The 17,343-nt window shown below is 34.3% G+C and overlaps 1 protein-coding gene and 1 pseudogene across 4 annotated transcripts in view; one reads left to right on the top strand and one right to left on the bottom strand.

The window, feature by feature from the left end:
• Positions 1-1,317: 1,317 nt before the first annotated feature.
• Positions 1,318-1,436, bottom strand: LOC111734534 (annotated as a pseudogene).
• A 3,731-nt stretch (positions 1,437-5,167) lies between these two features.
• Positions 5,168-17,343, top strand: part of MFN1 (mitofusin 1) — a 29,460-nt gene continuing 17,284 nt past the window's right edge. The window contains exons 1-7 of one of the 4 annotated variants that reach the window (XM_011383082.2): positions 5,168-5,306; positions 6,367-6,482; positions 8,593-8,728; positions 10,109-10,271; positions 12,442-12,566; positions 13,967-14,075; positions 15,469-15,576. In XM_011383082.2, the coding sequence (XP_011381384.1) occupies positions 6,371-6,482; positions 8,593-8,728; positions 10,109-10,271; positions 12,442-12,566; positions 13,967-14,075; positions 15,469-15,576 (753 nt within the window). In that variant the 5' untranslated portion in view covers positions 5,168-5,306; positions 6,367-6,370. Of the gene's footprint in view, positions 5,307-5,329; positions 5,612-6,363; positions 6,483-8,592; positions 8,729-10,108; positions 10,272-12,441; positions 12,567-13,966; positions 14,076-15,468; positions 15,577-17,343 lie in introns of those variants that run through there. The other 3 variants (XM_011383074.2, XM_011383090.2, XM_011383098.2) reach the window with 3 other exon arrangements.

Below are 17,343 nucleotides of genomic sequence, written 5' to 3'. Positions count from 1 at the left end.
AAAGAACAGCTAAAGTTTATACTTCCATCAGCATATCATGATTCCCTACAACCTTATCAACAATTTCATACAACTTTTTAATTTTCTGCAAATCTGAGGGATATAAAGTAGTATGTTATAGTTTAAATTTGCATTATTTGATTACTAACAAGGTTGAAAATATCTTAATATGCTTATGAATCATTTTGGTTTTTCACTTTGTGAAATGCCTTTCTATATCTTTTGTTCATTTTTCTACTGGGTTTTCTGGTTAATTTTCAGAAGTTTTTTTATAAATTTTAAGTATTGGTCCTTTGTTAACTACATACGCTACAAAAAAAATGTCATCCACCTGTTACTGACGTCTTTTGTTGAACAGAAATCTTTAATGTAGCTAGATCATATTTTCCCTTTACAGGTTGTGCTTTCTGCATCTTATTTACAGAATCTTCTCTAATGTCAGAAAATTATTTTTCTACATTTTCTCCTAATAATTTTCTGGTCGTACCCTTCATGCTTACGTCTGGGTTTCTTTATGTGTAGCTATGATTCAAGTTTTATTTTTATTCATTCAAGTGAGCCAATTTCCCCAGTATTATTTGTTAGATAACGCATCTTCCCCCAGTGATTCATGATACCAATTTCACAATGTATCAACTCTTCATGGGCTGTATCTGTATTCCTTATATTCTTTTGTTCGTTCCTGCAACAGTATCACATGCTTTAACAGTAAGAACATGCTTTAACTATTATGGCTTTGTAATTTGTGCTAATATCAGAAGTGTGAATTTGTTCTCTCCGCTCTTCTTTTTGAGAACTGCTTTAGCTTTTGGTGACTTTTCCTTCCTTGTCAATTCAGAATTAGTTCCAATTCCATCTAGAGTCTTGTTGGAATTACATTAAAATCTTTCCTTTTGTAAATATTGTATATTTCTCCATTTACTAAGGTTTCTTTTTAATGTTCTTTTTAATTTTTTCATAAAGGTCATATGCAGTTTTAAGTTAATTCTTAGATTTTTTACAGTTTTGGTTGCTTTGACATGCTTATTTTCTAATTGGTTATTACAGGTATATAGGAAGGCTTCTGATTTTTTAAACATTGGGTTTTGTATATGGAAACCTTGTAAGGTTTTAGTCTTAGTTCTAATAGGGTCTTTGTTCAATTTTTAATGTACAGAATTTGTCAGTACTTATAATAAGCAGAAGTAGCAATAGCCGGCATTGCTTTTTTGTTCCTTGTCTTGGATGTAAGACTCCTAAAGTTTCCCCAAGAAGTACATTTAATGCAGGTTTTTGTAGGTGGCCTTTATCAAGTTTCTTAGTTTTCTTTTCTTTTCACACCTACAGCACCCGGTATTCCTAGGTGGTCTCCCATCCAAGTACTAACCAGGTCTGACCCTGCTTAGCTTCCAAGATCAGACGAGATCAAGCATGTTCAGGGTGGCATGGCCATAGACCTTAGTTTTCTAAGAACTATATTATATGTAGGTAAAAACATTAGCAATGACTATTTCCGCATCTATTGAAATAAACATGTGTTTTCTCCTTTAGTCTATTATAAATTACACTGGATGATTTTCTGATGTTATTTTTCTATCCCTAGGAAAACTTGACAAAAATTTTTTGAATATAATGTTGGATGCAGTTAGCTAATATTTCATAGATGTTTGCCTTTAGATTCATAAGTGTGATTTTCTTTACTTATAGCTTCTATCCAGTGTGGTGTCAAGGTTATTCCAGTCTTATAAATTGGGGTGTTTCTTCTCCTGTTCTATACTCAGCAAAAGACCTGCATAAGAGTAATCTTTTCTTTAAAGATTTGGTAAAAAGTTACCTTGAAAATCATCTACGCCTGGCTTTTTTAATATGGGAAATTGCCATTTTAATTTTTGAATGCTTATTGGTTTATTCAAGTTTTCTTTTGATCTTGGGCAAACTTTGGTATTTGATGGTTTCCCAGAAATCTTACACTTGATATGTTTTCAAATGTATTAGCATTTATCATATTATATATCTAGAGTTATTTCCCCTTTGGTTCATGTCTCCCCTCATTTTTGACATTCAGTAACAGATATGACAGCCTTATGTCAAATTTATAATTTTTTGAATAATTAAATTTGTTTTTGTAATCTCTTTGTTTCAGCTTTTATATTTAATTTTTTTCTTCTTTATGTTTACTCTGCTGGTTTTTGCCTATGAGTCTGTTCCACAAAAAAGAAAACCAGTGGATTAAATTCTTATTACTTATTATACTAAAACATTTATTTTTATAATTTATAACATGCAATGTCACCTTTGTTTTAAAGTATACTAATTATACTAAACATGTAATTATTATTTACAGAACTAATAAAGGGATCCATCATGATTTTAAAAATTCAGACAATATAAATAAAGTAAAAGATCCCTTTGACATCCTCTATGCTCAAAACTGATTTGAGTGGTTAAGGGTTCCATATAGCTATTAAGTGGCATAGCCTAGATTTAGACTGAGGACTTCAGATTTCAAGGTCTGCAGTTTTCCATTAAAATATTTCTTCAATACGTATTTGTTGAACAAACATATGAATATCTCAAGGGTGGTGAATGCTTTCACCCTCTAAATGCTGGTCGATGCTTGAAATTCATCCTTAAAATTTCATTTCTTTTTGCTAAATGCCTTAACACCCTTGTAAATTATAGTGCTTATCAGTTAGGATTGTTATTAGTGTTATTTATGTTTTATTAAGAATTAAAAACATAATATATTACATTTTTCTCATTATATACAGGCTCAATGCAGAAAATGTGAAAACAGGCAAGTATAAAGGAAAAATCACATCACCATCCAGATGTAAAATTTATGTATTACATATGATTTACAAACATTTTTATATACTGTGGTAATATGGTGAACATTTCTCTATGTTAAGTATATTTTTAAAACAAACTTTAATAAGTATGTCATATTCCATCCTGTGCATGTACCATAATTTATTCAACCCATCTCCTATAGAAGAACACTTGGATTGTTTCCAATTTTTCATGATTTTTAAATAATATTTTGATTATTATATATTTGTATTTTTGAATATATTTATTTTATTGTATATTTATAGCTAATATCTGTCCACATGTTTCTTTTCCTAGGATTGCTGGGTGAAAAAGCCTTCACATTATAAATTTTTAATCTTTTTGCCAAATAGCTCATAACAATGTGTCAGCTTGGAGACTGTATAAGTACCCGGTTATTCAACCAAACACTAATCTAGGTGTTGCTGGGAAATTATTTGTCATTAAAATCTAGTCAGTTGACTTTATGTAAAGGTAATCTGGGTGGGCTAATCCATTCAGTTAAAAGGCTTTAAGAGTAGAACTAAGGTGTTCCTGAAAAGGAATGCTGTCATAAACTGCAGCTCTTGCCCAAGAATTCCCATTCTGTCCTTACTGATGGCTTGCTGTACATATTTTGGATTTTCCTCACAATCACATATCCCAATTCCTTGCAATAAATTTCTTACCCTATAAACCCTGATACACACTGAAACTATCCTGCCAGCAGAGTATGAGACTGCTCTTGATCATTTGCATCATAATGTGAAGTTTTTAGATAAACAGACAACTTTTGATAGATCACAATTCCAAAGATTCCTAGCAGAAATGATTAACATACTGTGTTTATGTATGTGTTTTTTTGTCTATGGTGTGGAGAGAGTGGGGAGAGGAGATATGGGATTAAAAAACATAAAATACAGTGAAGTTAAATGATTCCAGCTTATTTCGCAATTATGTCTAGAGCATTAAGTATATTGCTAATGTTAAAAGCCATTTTTTTAATGGAATGCCTCTAATTCCATCAATGAATTGGGTCCTTTAATTAACATCGTGTGGACTCTCTGTATAATCCAGAACCCACAAATCAACCAAAGTAACCTTTTAAAATATAAATCAGATATTACTCCACAAGCTTAAAACAGAAAGATATTGCACTTAGAATAAAATGTAAACTTCTGATCTTGGCCTATATAATTTTACACCTTCCTTTCTAAACTTATTTCCCCCAATCTCCTTTTCCCTCACTTCATCCAGACATACTGGCCTCTTTTCTTTTCATCAACCATACCACTCTCTTTCCTGTGGACCTGTAGACTTCTCTGTGTCCCCCTAATTTGGGCACTCTTCCTCCAGTTATTCCAAGGATTGGCTTCCTGGGAAAAGTAAGTTAATATTACTTCCTCAGAAAGGACCACCCTGTGTGGCTCAGTCTTCTACTTTTTCCTTCAGATAGTCTATCCTGTTGCCATTTTTTCTTCTCCAGAGTGTAAGCAAAGTCTGAAATGATCTGATTTACTGCATTTGCTTTTGATATTCACCTATTCTAACAGAACAATATTTATCAGACTTATTATATGCACAGCACTGTTTTAAGCACTTTACATGCTATTAACCTGTTTAATTTTCACAAGAACCCATAAGGTAGGTATTATTAGTACTCCAATTGTATAGATGAAGTACCTGAGGCTCATGAAGATGAAGTGGCATCACTTGCAAAACTGCCATCTCACTTGCCAGCTCTAGAAAAAATCCCCGGGACGTTGTGTTGAACCATGTACAGACCGGCAGCAGCAGCAGCGCCTCAAGAATGTTAGAAATTCACACTCTCAGGCCTCACCTCTAGCCCAATGAATCAGAATTTGCAGTTTAACAAGATCCCCAGGTGATTCCCAAGTAAAAATTTTGAGAAGCACTAGGCAAGGACACATCAATTTCCTAAGTCTCACCTTTAATTCAACACACACACACACACACACACACACACACTCACTCACAACTGTGCTCCAAGCCCAGAAAGCCAACTGCATAGAAAAGAGAGTAGTGGAGAGGTCAAAAGGTTTTCCATTATGCTGTTGGCCCAACAAGCAAGAATCCCTCTTGTCCCGTAGCCCCAAGCCCGCCTCACCCCACCTCCTTTTAGCATTCCTTGACTAAACTAGCCGTTGGCCGCTACCTATGACTAGGCTGGTCAGAGCTTTAGAAACACTGAAGAGAGAAGAGAGGGGGGAAAACAGAAGCTGGGCGGCTGGGGGGTGAACAGCAAACCATTGCTCTGTACCATTCCCTGCCCACAAGCCTTGCCTTCGGCCCTTAACAAAAATGGCGCTCGACATAGGTGCACTTCCGGCAACAGAGCCAAACAAAATCGCGTAGGGCAACAGAACGGAAGTGGCCACCTTTTTGGCACTCCTGCTACTTCTTTCCCCCGCCCCATCCTCCCTTAAGAGGATGAGGCGGCCTGAGGGCTGTGGCTGAACTGCATTTGCTGGGTGACAAGTCGGAACTAGGACCTTGTGAGTGCCCTCTGTCTTGGCCGCTGGCCGTTTTACTTCTCTCGAGGTGACCTTCAGGCGGCCAGGGCCTGGATTGGGGAGTCGTGCGCCGAGTGTTCTGTGACGAGGCGCCGCCGCGGTCCTGCGGGAAAGGAGCGAACGAGCTGGGCCTGCGGGTGGCTCCGGCCCGCGGATCCCGCGAGGCCGGAACCCGGGGCGTGGGGAGCCCGGTCCGGCGCACGCGGGGCGGTGGTGGGGGCTGGCCCCCGCTCTGCCAGCAGGGCTCTCGTGCCCGGTGTGGGAGGTGTGGAAGGCCTTTCCTCAAGGTATGTGGTTCTTACCGGCTGAACCAGGTCGTTGCCGTCACCCTGCCTTTCCCATGTAGCTTCTTCGTTCAGTGGGTTCTTGATCCTCTGGAATGCTCAGCCTTCCTTATGGCCACTTAGCTGCATTCTTCACATACACACCAGGGTTGGACTGTTGTTTAATCATTTTTGCTTGGTGTCTTTTTCATGAAAAGCTGCCTGAAAAAATTTTTTGTTTAACTTCCATTTCTTGTAGTTCTTGGTACTTTGGCTGGAAACAACAGTGCTCGATTTAAGCCTTGACTTATTTGTTGTGATGAGAATTTCTTCTTTCTAAACGTCAGTATTGAATTACGATCTTGGAATTTTATTTCTTCACTCTATGTATCCACCTCCACTCACAGAGCTCCAGGTGGAGAAACTTAATAACTTACTGTTTGTGAACTTGGCTTCATCTCACTAATCTTGTTCCGTGATATACTTAAGGGTCACATGTCAAAGTTAGCTTCAGTTAGTTTCATCTTCACCAAAAGGAAATAAAGTAGAAATTGCAACCAAGATTTTGGCCAATGGAGTTCACTTATTTTAGTGGAATGCCACTCAAAAGAAGTCTGACTAAAACAGTTCTCCCCAAAAAGCAATTATCTCAAAGAATTTTGGTAGTTTAATTTTTCATTGAGGAGTTAATCAGTATCGCTGCCAAGTGTTTTTAATTTGCAGGTGTTTGTGATCCAGTTTAATTTGTGCACGTCTAACTTCATTTTTCCTCCTAGTAGCATAATGGCAGAAACTGCTTCTCCACTGAAGCGCTTTGTGCTGGCTAAGAAGGCAATTACTGCAATCTTCGACCAGTTACTGGATTTTGTTACTGAAGGATCATATTTTGTTGAAGGTTAGTTTGTCTAAATTTTTAAAGTAATTACTGTTGAAAATATACAAATGTGCATTATTCTTTTAACCTTAGTTACTGAACACATATATAGGGCATTGTGTTACATATATATTAGAGATGACATTACAAATAAAACTCATTTCTGCCCTCCAGAGGAGGAACATTAAATGATATTAATGACAACTAAGAAATAAGTGCTTGTATGTGAGGCGCTATTCTAAGCACTTTATTAACAACTCATTTTATATTCATTATACATAATATAAATTAATTTAATTATAATTAAATTGGATAAATTTAATTTGAATTATATTATTTCTTAACTCATTTCGGTAACATTAATACCCATTGAATCTTCATATCAACACTGAGGCGCAATTTTAATTACTCTCATTTTAAAGATAAAAAAAAAACCAAGATTCAGAAAAGTCAAGCAACTTTCCCAAAATCAAACAGCTAGTAAATGCCCAGACTAAAAATCTGGCAGCCCATGTTTAACGATTATACTTATCTCCTCCCCAACTCAGCAGTTAAGCCAAGATCTCAGACCTGTCTTATTCTCTCAAATGAGGCTGGGATGCTGTGGAAAAAGGGTAAAAGTTTTTGTAAAATGACTGTAACCATTCAAACAAAGGTGGTAAGGAATGTCTAAACAGGAAATACTGCTTTAGAGATAACTATTGAAAACTTTTTCTGATTCTTAAGATTACATGACCTTCAAGGGTACAATGAAAAGGAAGGGATTCTGTAAACTTCTCTAGTGACAGTGGGGAAACATTTGGTAGGTTGGTAGAATTAAACTTTTTCCCTTGCCCATCCTAACCCTCCCTCGCCTGATTTTGACTTCCTTATGGGTAGCGATCATGCCTTATTATGGTATGTCTGTCACCAAATCAGACACAATTCAAGTTTTGCTGGAATGAGAAAAGAAAGTACTGGTATAGATTATGTTTCCAATTTGGAAAGAACTTGAACTGGCACAGTGACTTTGAATAGTATGTTATTATAAAAGAGTTGATAAGTGAAAATGAAGTTAAATGTAATATTTTATGTATAGCGAGCCAGTTACAAATTGAGCATTATGCTAGGAACTAGTAAATAGCAGCTTTAGATTCTGAATTTGATTCTGCTGGTTCTAGAACCTCAGAAAAAAATATTGTAAAAAAGACAAAGCAAATAAATTAGGAAGATCATGGAAGAGCAAGAATAAAATGAAAAAGCTGAATGTAATGATATTTAAGCAATCTTCACCAAATTTCACATATTTTATTAATGCACTTGAAAAGTATAATGAGATATGTAAAGTGTAAGTTGAATTAGATGAGCACTGGGTAAACTGTATCAGTGTTTGTCTCTCATTGGGACTATTCAGATAGTCAAATGAATTTCCATGTTTTTATGTGCAAAATGAGATGATAAATATAAAACTGTTAGCATGTGTATTCCTGAAATAGAAACAAAACTGAAAGGCATTTTTACTTTTCAAACCCAGGCTTTTTTCCACTTATCTCTATACTTGGAGGAAGGGAGATTGGAGCTAGGGGGTGGGATTCAATCTGCAATTCTTTTTTATGTGAAATGAGCTGTTTTGCTCCATCCCTGTGGGAAGCAGACAAGAAGCGATAAGGTAGCAAAGTCTGACCTAGCTTGTAGACCTTGACCCATATTTTTATTTCTTGGGGGTGCCTGTTTAGACTTGATTCTTTCTTACCACGTGGATCCCTGTTGTCAGCTCAAGATTTGAAGATCCAGTCAGGATGGGGACAATAATTGATGAATAGTAGGTTCTGATTTTTCTGTTCAGAAATACATTTTTGTCTTAGTTGGATATTTTGTATTTTTGAGGCCAAGGTGAATAATAGACACCTTTTTTAACTGGGCCCCTATAATTCTTAATAATTTTTAATTTTTTGGGCAGCATTCTTATGACCCATTGCAAGGAGGCATTCACATTTTATCAGATATTCAGATACAATGGGTATTGTTACTTTTCAAATGGCATATTAATATAGAACAAAACAAAAATATGTGCATATCTTAGGTATTCTATTGTATAATTAACTTAATATTTGTTTATATCATTTTTTCTGATACCATTTCAATTTCATAGCAACATACAGGAATCCAGAACTTGATCAAATAGCTACTGAGGATGATCTGGTGGAAATACAGGGGTATAAAAACAAGCTTTCCATCATTGGTGAGGTGCTGTCTCGGAGACACATGAAAGTGGCCTTTTTTGGCAGGTAAACCTGTATTATTTCTTCTCAAGAGTAGTTTCCAGAAATCAGCTTCTCTTGGTCATATCCCCATCTTTGTTTCTGATGTTTCAGTAAGTGATATTTTCTCTGCAATAGTTTCTGCCTGTGTTAATTGTTAAAGCTATTAGCATGTAAGGGAATTTGTTCATTTTAGCTCCCAGTATAAAATGAAACTTTATGAAGGTCAGTCATAAAGTTTTTATTTTTAAGGATGCTCATCTCTAAGAATTGGCTTCTTAGCCAATTATAAGAGTGGAAATACAGCTTATGATATATATAATTTGTGACTTTTTTAAGCTTCTGCTGATTATCAGGTGTGTCTTGCAAAAAAATTCTCAGCCTCATGATTCCCGGGGAGAGAATAGGAGGCACCATTCGTTATGTAACCATCTAGAGTGATAGAGTGATCTCTGCCACAGCTTCTATATATCTTTAAGGCTCATTTGTTAACTACCTATGTACCATGTAGTCTGTTAGGCACCAGGAATGCAAAGACAATACTTAGGCCCATACTTGGTTGCTTAAGTATTGTGTGCTATGTACCAATGGAGGCATTTGTTTACTCACTGAACTAACCTCATAGGCCTTCTAAGCTATTTTTCATCCTAGGGCTTTAGCACTTGCAATTTCTTATGCCTAGAATTCTCTTTACCTTGTTCTGTCTATGTCTTGCTTCTTCTTAGTCTTCAGATCTCATCCTAAATGTTACTACCTCAGAAACTTTCCCTTATCACTCTATCTAAAGTATTCTTTCTTAGTTATTCTCTACTGAAGCACCCTGTTTATGGCTTTAAAACATTTTCACAGAGCTCTGTTTTGTTTGTTTTTATTGTCAGTTTTTCTCACTTGACCATACATTCAGGGCCTAACAGTCTAGGGTGAGGTAGGTCTATTAAAGAGGCCCTACCTCAGATTTGTGTGGAGTAGGAGTGGGAGGGAAGAGGCCTCCTGGAGAGGTGATGACTCAGTTGTCCTACTGGAGAAAGAGAAATAGGTATTTAACTGCATGTGAAAAAGGTTCAGCCCAGATTTAAGGAGATGGGTCATTAGACCACATCTTATGTTGGGTCAAATGTCATAGAATTTGGGGCTGTGATTTCAAATTGCCATAAGAAATAAAGTTAGAAAAGGCAAGGATAGCTTTATGGAAAAGGTAGAATTTGCTTTCTGGTACTTTATTTTTCTGGGATGTACATTGCTAATATTTGTGTAAATCAAATTGTCAACTCTCATGAAAAATATAATCTGATGAAATTTTAACAAAATTTGAATTCTAGAAAAGTCAGTCTTAGACCCAGTGGAGGAACAAAGTATTTACTGTTACGTTTTGTTTTTCATGTTACATTTTGTATATTCATTCTTCAGGACAAGCAGTGGAAAGAGCTCTGTTATCAATGCAATGTTGTGGGATAAAGTTCTCCCTAGTGGGATTGGCCATACAACGAATTGCTTACTAAGTGTTGAAGGAACTGATGGAGATAAAGCCTATCTTATGACAGAAGGATCAGATGAAAAAAAGAGTGTAAAGGTATTATATATGACCTTAGCAACATAATGTATCTGAAACAATGCTTGTGTTCTTAAAAAACTATTTTATAAGATATCTGCATTTCTGGGGATGGAGGAACTATTAATGTATCTATTTATAGCTTTTAAAACCATCACTAATATTTTTAGTTCTCTAAAATTCTTTTGCTTCAGAGCTAAATTACTGGGTGAAGAAACCCTGTCCTTAACTTAAAATATAAGTAAATTAGAGTTGTAAGCTTATTAAGTTTTAAAAATAATGTTCCCAATGAAAAGAACATTATTGAAGTGTGTCATTGCTATTTAATCTTAAATACTGTCTTTTTAAAGAAAACTTTGTTTAAAAAAAGGATGAAGAAGTACAAATTAGTAGTTACAAAATAGTCATAGGGACATAGAATACAGCTAGGGAATATAGTCAATAGTATTGTAATGGCTGTGTGTATTGTAATGGGTGCTAGAATAATTGAGGGGATCACTTCATAAACTGTACTGTCTAGCCAATGTACTGTATACCTGCAACTAATATAAAAATTAAAAATTCGAGCCCTTAGAATTTGTTTTTGAAATATCTGTGCCTTTAGAAATTATCTTCAGAATATTTAGTAAACATGTTTATGAATAAATAATATAGCTTTATCAGATAAGGGCCAATAGCAGTTCTTCATCTGTCATAAATTTCTTAAGGAATTCAGTGCCACTAGATTTCAGACACACAGAAAAAAATTGTATATAAGATGTCGACTGGAATGAAAGCAGCTGGTAAAAGCACTGACTATGGTTACTTTCTTTTAAGTCTTCTTTCCCACAAATGCAAAGATTCAGTGTTTGAAGTTCCATGCCATTTTAGTTTTTGGTAAAATGTAGGTGAATTCATGGGTCTGGTTTTTGTGTTGTGAGTTTACTGTTTCTAGATCAGGTAATGATCTGTGTAATACTTTTCAGATCAGTAGTGGGGAATAAATAAGATGGTGTATATGAAAATATTTTTCAAACTTTTAACTCATACAAATGAAGAAATCACGTATTATGTAATCAAGATTTTTAGCAAATCAGAATTCGACCTGTGCTTTAGATCCTCAAAGTTAAGTGTGCTATGATATTTTTAAAGAGATCATTCATTTTTTCTGATTGGTGCTCTGTACTTTCAGTCCTCTTCCTTCTTGCCCTTTTACTTCACTCCTCTACTCCAAATTTAAATTTGTTTACTTAAAGGTGTAAATAGATTTTGAGTCTTGTGCTCTGATAGTTTACTTAGTAAAAGAAATGCAACAATAATAGCTAGTACTTTATTGGATACTTGGTATGTACCAGGCACAGTTCTAAATACTTACCACAGTTCGGTCAGATAGTTTAATTTAATTATCTTAATTTTATAGGTGAGGCAACAAGATTTTAGTACAGGTTTATAATTCTATCAAAAGGTTTATGAAAGCAAGCAGAAAAGAAAAAAACTACCTAACATTGTCACTATGGAGATTTATTTCAACCCTGATCCAGGACTATCGTGCTCATCTGAAAATAGATGTTTCTCTTTAAAATTTGATACAGACCACAGATGAACCGTAGAGGGTATGCGTGCTGATGCCTTTTCCTTGATTAATGATGATTCTTCTGTTCTTTTTTTTTTTTTACTAAGCAATGCACGTTCTTTTTAGAAGAGTCAGAAAGTACAAATAGACAAAAAGAAAAGCTCTCAAAACCACTTCCCAAAACCAGTGGAATTACTTTGGTATAAAGTTAAATTTGTGTTTCTTCATATTTTTGAAACAAAATCATTTTATATCGTGCTATTTTCTGATTTGCTTTTTTTTCCTCTTGATATATTATAAATTTCTTTTCCTACATAAAATATCAATTTCTAGGATTGCATAAGACTCTATTGCCACAGTTTTATTTTGAGGGGCATTTAGAATGTTTATAGCCCTATTTTTGCAGAATTTGTATGAGTAAACTGTGTAAAATGTACCAATATTTTTTCCTACTCGGTAATTTTAAAACTCAGAGTTTAAATCTTTAAAGATTTCTCAGGTGGTTTTATTTCAAATTATTTGAAGTTCTACTTTTTGTATGTTTTGCAAAAATAAATATTGTACCAATCTAGTATTTAAAATTTTTATTTAATTTTATTACAAGTAAAGTTTTGTTTTTTTCTCTTCCTCATGCTTTAGACAGTTAATCAGCTGGCCCATGCCCTTCATATGGACAAAGACTTGAAAGCTGGCTCTCTCGTGCATGTGTTTTGGCCAAAGGCAAAATGTGCCCTCTTGAGAGATGATCTGGTTTTAGTGGACAGGTAAAATTACATATGAATTGCATTTTCTCCTATGAAGGTATATTTAATAGAATAATGCTGCTTGCATTTAGTATGCACATTAAGATTTTAAATGTTCAATTGCTGCTTTGCTCTCATTTGCAAGATTATTAACCAACAGATAAGATATTGGTTTTTGTATTTTAATGATATTATAAGAGTGTCAATTTTTTTCTATTAAAAGAAATTTTGAGAATGGCCACTTTTTTTTTCTTGTTTGTTTACCTAGACTAACTTTGTAGTTTGTGTAAGTGACTGGACCTTAGAGATTTTCTAATTCTAGATACCTAGATAAATAATTCTAAATAGTTCATTTTTTAAAGTAGGAATGAATTCATTCTTGAGAGCGAGTTTCCCAAAATAACTTTGCTGGCCAATTCTTATAGCTTTGCATCGTTCAAGAATTAATCGAGTACTCTTCGATTTTTTTCCCCAACTCTTCTGATTAATCTGCATTTATTATATATATTTTAAATCATCCTACTACACTGATACTTAATAAAATGATAATGTATACTTGTTAAGCAATGTCATTAACCAAAAAAGGCAGTTGAACAGAGTTTTTTTAAATTTTAATGTGTTCTGTTTTCTTTAGTTAAAATTTCAGTGTCCTATGGGAAACCATTTTGTTTTTGTCGATGGGCTCTCCATTTAATTGGAGAGTGTTTCAAGTAATCAGAGATAGCTCAGTTGAGAGAAACTGCTTGTGAAATAAAACTATTTGGTTTAAATGTAGTAATAATAGCAAATTAATTTTGCTTTATTTCATGGCCAGGTTGTATCCATGACACCAACCTGTCAGTTTGCCAACTTGTCACAGGATACATCAGGCCAACCTATAGATAGTTGCACTATAATTTTAATAGTAAAAATTGTATATTAAGGTTATGTCTAGCAGGTGATGTTTTATTTTTCATTACTTATGCTTATAAACACTTAGTCTTCTCTGAGCTGTACTGCTGGACATAGCTGCTTGTACCTTCATTTTGATTATGTATTAGCCTAGTTTGGGTGTTTTGTACTTATTTTTTAGTCTTCCAAAGCATAAAAATTTTAAAGATTAAAATATCAACCATGTTATTTGTTTCCTAAAAAACATGAGGTTATTTGTCTTTAGTAAATAAATTTTTTTAGCATTTGCTGTCAACTGGATAGGTTCTTATCAGCAGAATAAATATATAGAATTATATAAAGCATACACCCTCAACTTACCACAGCTGCTCTCTTATAGGTGAGAAAGTAAATCTCCTAGGCTTCATACTGATGATTGGTAAAAATTCTGTCCTTTAGACTTTAAACAGTTTATAAAAGTTTGAAAAGTTGTCTTTCTATAATCCACATTTTCTTTTTAAAAAACGTAATTTTTATTTCATTTCCATTAGTCCAGGTACAGATGTCACTACAGAGCTAGATAGCTGGATTGATACGTTTTGCTTAGATGCTGATGTCTTTGTTTTGGTTGCAAACTCCGAATCAACACTAATGAACACGGTAAGATTTAATCATGTTATATTGTTTGAGTGGTAGGAAAAGTGAGGGAAATTCAAACCTTAGATCAGGAAGAATTTCTAATATCAAGGGTAAATGAGGGAGTTTGTGGTTCCATGGGAGTGGAGGGGCTGGTTTTGGTCTCGAGTGTCCCCAGGATTTGATGGCAATAGCTTCTAGTGAATTTTGGAGTTCAAAAATACATCTGTTCTGTTAACGTTTACTGTGGTTATTTACCTGTTTCAGGAGTGGGCACCAAAATTGTTAGGATGCTGACTTAAGTCTCTTGAATAACGTTTAAACACTAACCACCTCACATCCCTTCTGGCAGGCAAGCGTTTTCTGTTTTGAGTTTTGTCAACTTTCTCCAGCTTTACCTGTCTAAACTCTAAACTGCTATCAAACTTAGAAGACTATTTATCTGGAATGTCTATAGCCAGACTCATCCCAATTAAACCCTCCAGATTTTTGATAATCTAATATCTAAAACTATGACTTTTAAAAATTGTTATTCATCCAAAACATTGAAATGGGTGGATACCACTATAACTTAGGTGTTGCCAGCAAGACTTCTCTTTTGAGAAGTGGTATCCGGCCATTTGTGTACTCTCTGGTCGCTGTGTTATTAGAGTTTATATGGCCCAGTGGCCCAATCTATATCTAGACCAGGCTCCTGCAACAACACTGACAGTTGTTTTCATAACCTGATGATATAATAGATAAATATTTAAAATCTGTGTTAGAATAACTCCATTATTTGGGTGTTGGATAAATTTTGATATATTCTGACTTTGGTGCCTTTGTTTATGCTGTTCTTTGCCCACAATTCCCCCCTCCTAACTTTTTATCTTATCAGAAAACCTTATTATCACTACTTTCAAGCCCATCTTTGTCACCACTTCCTTATTTATGGAGCTTTTCATAATTTCAACTAGATATGGTGTCTCCTTCCTTCGAATAGTTCCAGCATTTATTTATAGTATTTATGGCATATACCTTTCTCTGTTGTTTATTAGGATGTGTGTCTTAGATTATTATTAATTTACTTAGTCTAAATCTTAAAAAAGATTAGAGGTAGCTTTTTGAAAATATAGACTGTCATATCTAGCAGTTCCTGCATTTAGCAGAGATGGTAAAATATTCTTTAAATTGAATTTCAAAAAAAGATTCATGGCAGGAGCAGGAAACTCTTTACTTTTCCCTTGTATTTTTATTTTCTCCTCTTTGAAAAGCTTAATGTCAGAGTGCTTTGAGATACCTTATCAATGGGTATTAATCACTGTTATCTAAATGGTTCAAATTTTTAGATTAAAATAAAGCTTCAGTTATATATAAAAATACAAAAAAAAATAGCTTTTAAATATGAACATACTGTTGGGCATTTGATGTTTTTCAGGAAAAACACTTTTTTCACAAGGTAAATGAGCGACTTTCCAAGCCTAATATTTTCATTCTGAATAATCGTTGGGATGCCTCCGCATCAGAGCCAGAATATATGGAAGATGTAAGTTATTTTTTTCCCTTAAGTTTTGAAATATAGTCATGTACATTGTTATCTGAGAAAACTACCTATAGACCAGAACATTGTAAGCAGCTATTCTCTTACTTGAGAAAAGAATATAATTATAGAATCTAAAGTCAGTATGGGGTAGAGATGAATATTAAGCTACTTTGAAGGAAAATTGTATTATAAAAGTACTATTTATTCATTTTAGTTCTTGACACTTCATTTTTGTTTGTTTTAATTTTTTATTGAAGTATAACAAAAAGTGTACAAATCATAATTGTCCAGCTCAGTGAATTTTACTAATTTAACACACCTTTATCAGGATCCACATCAAAAAGCAGAACATTCCCAGCATCCCAGGATCCACCTGCTCTCTCCATTCTCTGTTCTCCCTCCCAGGGATAACCACTTATCATGTCTTCTTACACCTTAGGTTAATTTTTTCAGTTATTCAACTTGATGTAGTGGAATCATATCTTATTTACTTTTTGTATCATGTTTCCTTTGCCCAACATTACATTTGCGATATACATCCATACTGTTTTGCATAGTTAAAGTTCATTCTCATTGCTGTACAGTATTTCATCCTGTGATTAACTACAGTTGATTGATTCATATTGTTAGTGATGGGCATATGGGTAAATTTCTTGTATTTAGTTATTATGAATAATGGTGCTGTGCATATTCTTATATAAGTCTTTTTAGTGCACATAGTATATATTTTTGCTGGGTATATACCAGTGGTTCTCAGTGTGAGGGGTTAGACACTTTCGACCCCAGAGAATATTTGGCCATGTCTGAAGACATTCTTGTTGTCACAATTGATGGAATGTGCTTCTGTCATCTAATGGGTAGAGGCTAGGGATAACGGTAAACATCCTATATCACAGAATACCCGCCCCTCCAAAGATTTATCTAACTCAAAATGTCAATACTGCAGGGATCAGTAATCTATAGGCATATGTTTAGGAGTAGAATTGCTGAATTACAGGTTAAGAATATGCTGTTTTACTAAACATAGCCTAAGAATTTTTTAAAGTGCTTGTACCAGTTTATGCTTCCACCAGCTGAATGAGAGTTTCAAGTGATTTATATTCTAACCAACACTTGGTATTATTGTTTTTCATTTTAGTCATGCTGGTAGTTTTAGAAACTTCTTTTTAGAAAGAATAGTGTATCTGACACTTTGTCTATAAATAATATTTTATTTGCTTGATATACTACATTTTATGATTTTAATAATGGTATCTGGTATTTTAAAGAATTAGAAAACATAAAAAATGAAAATTCACACTATCCTATCACTGTTCACATGTTAGTTTATTTGCTTTCATTGTTCCCCCCACACCCAAAATTAGAATTTGCTTAATGTGAAGCCTTATATTCTGCTATTATTGACTCTTATTTTATAATCATACTCTTTCAAATTGGTAATTCATTTAATCATCAGAGAATTAGGAAAGGTCATCCACAGGTGGTTCTTCCCCATTCTTATTTAGCTTAATTTTACTAAGTGTTAACATAGAGATTTCTTATCATAGCCATAATACTTAATTTATGAGATTTCTTATCATAGCCATAATACATAACCCTAATTTTAGCCCTTAGTCCTAATTCTAACACCCAGTGCTAACCGTAAACCTAACATTATAACTCTAACCCCTAGCTAATGCATTCTCTTCAACTTTAATTCCCAGTGTTTTTAAGAAAAGAAATATACTCTTTATGTCCTGATTTCAAAATAAATAATAGCTTCATTGTAGC

Source organism: Pteropus vampyrus, unplaced genomic scaffold (genome assembly GCF_000151845.1).
Source record: "Pteropus vampyrus isolate Shadow unplaced genomic scaffold, Pvam_2.0 Scaffold14, whole genome shotgun sequence".
Classification (NCBI taxonomy): Eukaryota; Metazoa; Chordata; class Mammalia; order Chiroptera; family Pteropodidae; genus Pteropus; species Pteropus vampyrus.
The sequence above is the reverse complement of the archived record's forward strand: the minus strand, read 5'-3'. Positions and strand labels throughout refer to the sequence as shown.